This window comes from Nicotiana tomentosiformis, chromosome 9 (genome assembly GCF_000390325.3).
Source record: "Nicotiana tomentosiformis chromosome 9, ASM39032v3, whole genome shotgun sequence".
Classification (NCBI taxonomy): Eukaryota; Viridiplantae; Streptophyta; class Magnoliopsida; order Solanales; family Solanaceae; genus Nicotiana; species Nicotiana tomentosiformis.
Genome location: NC_090820.1, coordinates 80,655,607 through 80,664,107, shown reverse-complemented (window position 1 = coordinate 80,664,107; position 8,501 = coordinate 80,655,607). Strand labels below are relative to the sequence as shown.

Below are 8,501 nucleotides of genomic sequence, written 5' to 3'. Positions count from 1 at the left end.
AAATCTTGGATCGGAAAGTAGGCCTTGAGACGAGATAAGTATCTTTTCTAACCTTGTAAGAGGGAATTAACCCCATAGGTAAATTATAACTAATATGTTCTCCTACGTGTGGGGGCTACGTACGTACGAGGTGACGAGAGTCCGTACGTAGCTACTAATTATGCTATTGTCCGGGTAGTCTAGGACCCATACCATGCTATACTTGAAATGTTTGCACTCCTACTTGTTGAGTTAATTGCTTAAGTCATATTGGAAGTTGATAAAAGAATTGTAAAAGACTAAATTCATTTACTTAAAGTTGCGAATGGAACACTTGACTATAAATGAGAATTTGTGTGTTATTTGAAATATTTTCTATTTGTGGAACGGGCCGAACGCCTCGGTAGCAGATAGATGCATCTATGGTTCATGCCGTTTGACCCTCGGTAGTGCACAATTTAAATATTAAGTTGGATCGGGTCGTACGACCTCGGCATAATATGCGCATGAAAATCTTTGGAACTATTCATGATTTATATTGCTTAAAATGCCTTGAAATACGAGCTGTTAAATAATGAAACTAAACTCGGGATTTAATATTTGCGAAAGAAGAATTTACTATTTCCTGATATTTGAGCTTTCGGTATTGTTCATGAAATCTATGCTTAGTATAAAATTTGATATATCATTGTTGGCCCATAGTAAGTGTCAAAGTAGACCCCTCGTCCCTACTTCTTCGAGGTTAGACTGGATACTTACTGGGTACATGTTATTTATGTACTCAGGCTATACTTCTGCACTTCACTGTGCAGGATCTGAGGCAAGTACATCTGGTTACCAGTTCGATGCGCATATTTGATCCCCGCTACGAGACTATACGGTGAGCTTCCTTTCCGAGCCGTTCTGCAGCAGCCAGAGTCTTTCTTTTGTTTATTTGTTCTGCCTATTCATTTCAGGCAGTAGATTAGAATTCTTTTGTATATTTTACAAGTAGCCCATATACTTGTGACACCGGGTCTTGGCACACACTAGTAGACTTATAATTTTTGGGTTGTATTTCTATGGTTATGATTTCATTTAGCTGCTTTCGTTTTGCTCACTTTAAATTCCGTTATTTGTTAATTTGTTTTTAAAATTTAAGGAAAGTTAGCTTCTTGAAAAAAAAACTTATTAAAAATGGAAATCACTAGATTGTCCACTGTCGGATTTCCTAGCAACGACGTTGGGCACCATCACGGCCTAAACTAGAATTGGGTCGTGAGTACACCATAGTATCAGAGCACTAGGTTCACGTAGGTCTCACAAGTTATAGGCAGAACTAATAGAATCTTGCGGATCAGTGCGGAGACGTCTGTGCTTATCTTCGAGAGACTATAGGGTGTTAGGAAACCACTCTTTATTCATCTCCTATCATGCAGTTGATGGTATACTAAGTTCCTTTTTCTCATTCTCTCACAGATAGTGAGAACGCGTACGGCGGACATTCCAGACCCGGGAGGAGCTGCTCCCCCCGGTGCTAGAGGCCGAGGCAGGGCACCGGCGCAAGGTAGGGGACAAGGATATCCCAGAGCTGCCCCAGTTGCACCACCAGTGGATCTAGTGGAGGATCCCACCATTGAGGAGTAGGGCGAGGTGCCCGCAGCAGAGCCAGCCCCGGTAAATTTCATGTTAGCAGCGGGCTTTTAGGAGGTCATGGGTCGTATGCTGCAGTTCATGGACACTATGACTCAGGATGGTTTATTTCCAGCGGACCACGCCACCTCTCAGGCGGGAGGGGGAACACAGACCCCTACCACTCAGGCTCCTAGGCATACAGCCGCTGTATATCATACCCCAGGCACTCTCCCGTGGGCGGAGCCTAGCTAGTCGCAATAGCTGTACCTGAGCCTAGACTAGCTGTGGTCGGCAAGCCGCAAAAGCTTTTAGACAGATGGATTAGGCTTCACCCTCCGGTCTTTGGGGGTGAGCGACATGAGGATACTCAGGACTTTATTGATAGGTGCAGGGACAGACTACACAACATGAGGATATTAGAGTCTCATGGGGTGGATTTCACTACCTTTCAGTTGGAGGGCCGAACACGTAGGTGGTGGCAATCTTATCTTCTTGGTAAACCAACAAATTCTCCTCCCATGACTTGGGACCAGTTCACACGCCTATTCTTGGACATGTATATTCCACCCTCTCAGAGGGAAGAGTTACGATTCCAGTTTGACCAGCTCCAGCATGGTCAGATATTCGTGACCGATTATGAGGCGGGGTTCTCTGAGTTGTCTCGCCATGCACTCATGATACTCCCTACTGAGGCGGAGCAGGTGCAGAGGTTTGTTCTGGGGTTGCACTCAGGTATTCAGGCTAGTATGGCCCGAGAGGTAGATATGGGGACTTCCTACCAGCTAGTAGTGGAGATTGCTCGGAGGATTGAGGGCTATCGCCAGAAGGGTAGGGAGCAGATGCATCAGGACAAGAGGGTCCGTTACTCCAGGGAGTTCAGAGGTGCCCCAGCTGGGGGCAGAGGTCAGTTCATGAGGGGTCAGCCCAATAGGCCCCTATATCCAACACCGCCGCCTCCATGGTGTGCTCCAGCGCGGCCCTATTTCAGCGCTATGCCGGAGAGTTCTTACCGACCGCCAGCTGTTCAGGGTCCTTCCAGTAGGTACTCCGGTCATTAGGGTTCTTCTAGTGCTTACTTCAGTGCCATGCTAGAGAGTTCATATCGCCCACCAACTATTCAGGGTTCTTCCGGTGGGTATTCAGGCCATCAGGGTCAGACTTCAGGGCAGCAGATCACCGCGCCGAGAGGTTGTTTTGAGTGCAGGGATCTTACTCATGTGCGGAGATTTTGCCCCAAGCTTCGGGGCAAGGCAGTGCAGCAGGGCCAACAGCCCATGATTACAGCTCCAGTAGCCGCACCAACCGTTCAACCGCCCAGAGACGGAGGGCAGGTGGGTAGAGGCCATCCTAGAGGTAGAGGTCAGGCAGGCGGAGGCCAACCAAGTGGTGCTCCATCCAGATTTTATACTTTTCTGGCCAAACCAGATGCAGTGGCCTCAGATGTCGTGATCACAGATATTATCCCTGTCTGCGGTAGGGCTGCTTCAGTATTATTTGATCCAAGATCTACCTATTCGTATGTGTCATCCATGTTAGCTCATTTTCTGGATGTTCCTCATGAGTCTTTGGTTACTCCTATTTATGTGTCCACCCCTGTGGGTGATTCTGTTTTTGTGGATCGGATCTATCGGTCCTATGTGGTTACATTTTGTGGATATGAGACTAGGGCGGATCTTCTGTTGCTTGATATGACCGATTTTGAGGTCATTCTGGGCATGGACTGGCTATCTCCATATCACGCCATCCTTGACTGCCATGCCAAGACTATTACCTTAGCGATGCCAGAGCTGCCGAGGTTGGAGTGGAAGGGTTCATCTGTCAGTACATCTAGTTGAGTTATACCTTTTATGAAGGCTCGACACATGGTCGAGAAGGGTTGCTTGGCTTATCTATCCTATGTTCGGGATACTACCGTAGAGTCTCCGACGATTAATTCAATGCCAGTAGTTCGGGATTTCACCGATGTGTTTCCTTCGGAACTTCCAGGCATGCCACCAGATCGTGATATTGATTTTTGTATTGACTTGGCTCCAGGCACTCAACCTATATCTATCCCACCATACCGTATGGCTCCAAAAGAATTGAAGGAGTTGAAGGAACAACTTGAGGAGTTGCTAGCAAAGGGGTTTGTCAGGCCGAGTGTATCACCTTGGGGTGCACCAGTATTATTTGTGAAGAAGAAAGATAGGACTATGCGGATGTGCATTGATTACCGCCAGTTGAACAAAGTCACCATTAAGAACAAGTACTCGTTACCGCGTATTGATGATTTGTTTAACCAGTTGCAGGGTGCTAGGGTATTTTCTAAGATTGACTTGAGATCAAGGTACCATCAGTTGAAGATTCGGGACTCAGATGTTCTGAAGACTGCCTTCCGTACTAGATATGGCCATTATGAGTTTCTAATGATGTCCTTCGGCTTGACCAATGCCCCGGCGGCATTTATGGATCTGATGAACAGGGTGTTCAGGCCTTATATTGATTCCTTTATTATTGTCTTCATTGATGACATCTTGATTTACTCACATAGCATGGAGGAGCATGAACAACATTTGAGAGTAGTGCTTCAGACCTTGTGGGAACAGAAGCTATATGCTAAGTTCTCCAAGTGTGAGTTTTGGTTAGATTTCGTGGCATTCGTGGGGCATGTGGTATCAGGCGAGGGTATCAAGGTGGATCCCAAGAAGATTGAGGTAGTTCAGAGTTGGCCTCGTCCCACTTCGGCGACTGAGATCAGGAGTTTCTTGGAATTAGTAGGTTATTATCACCGGTTTGTGGAGGAATTTTCATCTATTGCAGCACCTTTGACTAGATTGACCCAGAAGAGTGCTCTGTTCCGTTGGTCCGAGGATTGTGAGACGAGCTTTTAGAAGCTTAAGAAAGCTTTGACTACAACACCAGTTCTAGTGTTGCCTTCCGGTTCGGGGATGCATACCATTTATTGCGATGCTTCACGCGTTGGTTTGGGTTGTGTACTGATGTAGGGGGGGCGAGTTATTGCATATGCTTCGCGTCAGCTGAAGATCCATGAGAGAAATTACCCTGTGCACGACCTAGAGTTAGCCGCGATTGTTCATGCTCTTAAGATCTAGAGGCATTACCTTTATGGGGTGTCCTGTGAGGTTTACACTGATCATCGCAGCTTGCAGCATTTGTTCAAGCAAAGAGATCTCAATTTGAGGCAGCGCAGATAGCTTGAGTTACTGAAAGATTATGACATCACTATTCTTTATCATTCGGTCAAGGAGAATGTGATCGCGGATGCCTTGAGCAGAAAGGCAGAGAGTATGGGTAGCTTGGCATTCATTTCAGCAGAGGAGAGGCCACTAGCCTTGGACATTCGGTCCTTGGCTAACAGACTCGTGAGGTTGGATATTTCGGAGCCCAGTCGAGTTCTTGCATGCGTCGTTGCCCAATCTTCACTATTCGAGCAGATCAAGGCTCGATAGTTTGATGATCCGCACTTGGCGATTCTCAGAGAGACGGTACTACAGGGTGGTGCCAAGGAGGTTTCTATTGGCGAGGATGGTGTTCTGTGACTCCAGGGTTGTCTATGTGTTCATAATATTGATGGCTTGAGGGAGAGGATCCTAGAGGAGTCGCACAGTTCCCGATATTCCATTCACCCAGGTGCTACGAAGATGTATCGTGACCTGAAGCAACATTATTGGTGGCGGTGGATAAAGAAAGACATAGTTGAGTATGTAGCTAGATGCTTAAATTGCCAGCAGGTTAAGTATGAGCACCAGAAGCCAGGAGGCCTACTCCAATAGATGACTATACCCGAGTGGAAGTGGGAGCGCATCACTATGGACTTCGTAGTTGGGTTGCCGTGAACTTTGTAGAGGTTTGATGCAGTTTGGGTCATTGTAGACAGATCGACCAAGTCGACACACTTTATTCCTGTGATGACTACATATACCTCAGAGAGATTGGCCAAGATTTATATCCAGAAGATAGTTCGGCTGCATGGTGTGCCCGTTTCCATTATTTCAGACAGAGGTCCTCAGTTTACATCACATTTCTGGAGAGCGGTACAGAGTGAGTTGGGGACTCGCGTAGAGCTCAGCACAACATTTCATCCGCAGACCGACGGTCAGTCGGAGCGGACAGTTCAAATATTGGAGGACATGCTCAGAGCATGCGTGATTGACTTTGGAGGCCAGTGGGATCGATTCTTGCCTTTGGCTGAGTTTTCTTACAACAACAACTATCAGTCCAGCATCGAGATAGCTCAATTCGAGGCTTTATATGGTCGGCAGTGTCGTTCTCCCATTGGGTGGTTTGAGCCCGGCGAGGCTAGGTTGTTTGGGACTGATTTGGTGAAGGATGCCTTGGAAAAGGTAAAGTTGATTCAGGAGCGGCTTCGCACAACTCAATCCCGATAGAAGAGTTACGCGAATCAGAAGGCGTGTGATTTATCGTTTATGGTAGACAAGAAGGTTCTCTTGAAAGTTTCACCGATGAAGGGGATTATGAGATTCGGAAAGAAGGAAAAGTTGAGCCCAAGGTTTATAGGCCCATTTGAGGTGTTGAGGCGAGTTGGGGAGGTTGCTTATGAGCTTGCTTTGCCTCCCAGCCTATCGGGAGTTCACCCAATTTTCCACGTGTCGATGCTATGGAGGTATCATCCCGACTTGTCGCATGTGTTAGACTTCAGCACGATTTAGTTAGATGAGAGTCTGGGTTATGAAGAAGAGCCAATTGCCATTGTTGATAGGCAGGATCGCCAGTTGAGATCCAAGAGAATTTCCACGGTAAAGGTTCAGTGGAGGGGCCAACCAGTCGAGGAGGCGACCTGGGAGTCCGAGGAGGACATGCGGAGCAGATATCCACACTTATTCAGCACTCCAGGTATGAATCTAAACCTGTTCGAGGACGAACGTTTGTTTATGAGGTGGAGAATATAACGACCTGAACGGTCGTTTTACTTTCTAGAACCCCATTCCCCTAAATAAGACTTTCCGTACGTGCCTTTACTGTTTTATGACTTGCGGGACGGTTAGTTCGGGATTTGGAAGGGTTCGGGTTGAAATCGGAACATTTAGTTCCTTAAGGTTGGCTAAAAAGGACAAGTTTGACTTCGGTCAATATTTTGAGTAAACGACTTCGGAATCGGGATTTGACGGTTTCAATAGGTACGCATGATAATTTCAGATATGGGCGTATGTTCGGATCGGGTTTTGGATGACACAGGAACGTTTTGACGCCTAATAGTGAAGGTTGGTTCTTTGAAGGTTTTAGAAGTTCTTTAAATTTGGTCTAGAGCGATTTTTGGTGATATCGAGGTCCAAACGAAATTTCGAGACCGGGAATAGTTTCGTAATATTATTTAAGACTTGCATACAAAATTTGGTGTCAATCCGGGTAGTTTAAGTACGTTTCGGTGCATTTGGAGTAAATTAAAGAACTTGAAGTTTATAAGTTTGATTCAATGAGTTTTGGGGTGCGATTCTTAGTTTTAATATTGTTTTGGGCATTCCAAGAGTTCGAGCGAGTCCGTTTTATGATTTTAAACTTGCTAGTATGTTCGGGCGGGGCCCCAGGGGCCTCGAGTGCCGATCGGACGAGGCTCAGGCCAAGTTGGGAGCTTAGAGCAATAACTGAAGCTCCCAGATCTGTCATAATCGCACCTGCGCTTGGCCAGGTCTATTCATGATTTATATTGCTTAAAATGCCTTGAAATACGAGCTGTTAAATAATGAAACTAAACTCGGGATTTAATATTTGCGAAAGAAGAATTTACAATTTCTTGATATTTGAGCTTTCAGTATTGTTCATGAAATCCATGCTTAGTATAAAATTTGATATATCATTGTTGGCCCTCGTCACTACTTCTTTGAGGTTAGACTAGATATTTACTGGGCATATGTTGTTTATATACTCACGCTACACTTCTGCACTTGACTGTGCAGGATTTGAGGCAGGTACATCTGGTTACCAGTTCGGTGCGCATATTTGATCCCCGCTACAAGACTATACGGTGAGCTGCCCTTCCGAACCGTTCTGCAACAGCCAAATTTTTTTTTGCTTATTTGTTCTGTCTATTCATTTCAGGTAGTAGATTAGAATTCTTTTGTATATTCTACTGGTAGCTCATATACTTGTGCGGATCTTGGCACACACTAGTAGATTTATGATTTTTGGATTGTATTTCTGCAGTTGTGATTTCATTTAGCTGCTTTCGTTTTGCTCACTTTAAATTCCGTTATTTTTAAATTTAAGAAAAGTTAGCTGCTTGAAAAAAAAACTTATTGAAAATGGAAATCACTAGATTGTCCACTGTCGGCTTGCCTAGTAACGACGCTGGGCGCTATCACGCCCTAAACCAGAATTGGGTCGTGACAGTTAGATACAACTAAATAATATTTTTAAATACACTCAAATACACGCGGAAAAAAAAATAAAAAAATAGGTGAACAGTGTATTCAAATACACTCAAATACAACGAACGGTCCAAAACAAGCTACGAAATATAAATATATAAAATGTAGCTACGAATTGTTAAAAGCTACTTAAAAGGTAGCGGTTTCTGTAAGTTCCCCTTCTATTAAACTCTTTTCTTTGTTTCTATTTTTCATGTTACTCGGTGAAAATATCAACTCATTTCTGCAAGACCCAATTATACTAATTCAGTGTATGACAATTTCTTTTTCCCAGTGACAATTGAATTGATAAATTCTTATCTTAACAAAGTCGTTGGTTTGTTTTTATTTTATGCTACTATTAATATATATTTTACAACAACAGGAGATACTATTTAACAACTAATTTTCGAATTAAAATGGTCAGGAAATAATTAAAATGGTATACTATCAAAAGAATTCGAAAAAGAGACAAAAAGAGAGTTATTTACTTAGTAAATACAAAGTGGGTCAATAAAAATAACGAGGAAGGATCGAGTACAT

At 44.4% G+C, this 8,501-nt stretch overlaps 1 protein-coding gene across 1 annotated transcript; it reads left to right on the top strand.

Moving 5' to 3' along the window:
• The first annotated feature begins 2,678 nt into the window (after positions 1 to 2,678).
• LOC138899077 (uncharacterized) lies at positions 2,679 to 7,662 on the top strand. Its single transcript, XM_070185192.1, has 3 exons — positions 2,679 to 3,296; positions 7,509 to 7,520; positions 7,651 to 7,662. Exons 1-3 carry the CDS (start codon positions 2,679 to 2,681, stop codon positions 7,660 to 7,662), a joined length of 642 nt encoding a protein of 213 aa, XP_070041293.1.
• Positions 7,663 to 8,501: the final 839 nt, after the last annotated feature.

Bases quoted from the DNA above. Each gene is read 5' to 3' on its own strand.
- LOC138899077 (XM_070185192.1), top strand. From the start codon at position 2,679: ATGCTAGAGAGTTCATATCGCCCACCAACTATTCAGGGTTCTTCCGGT.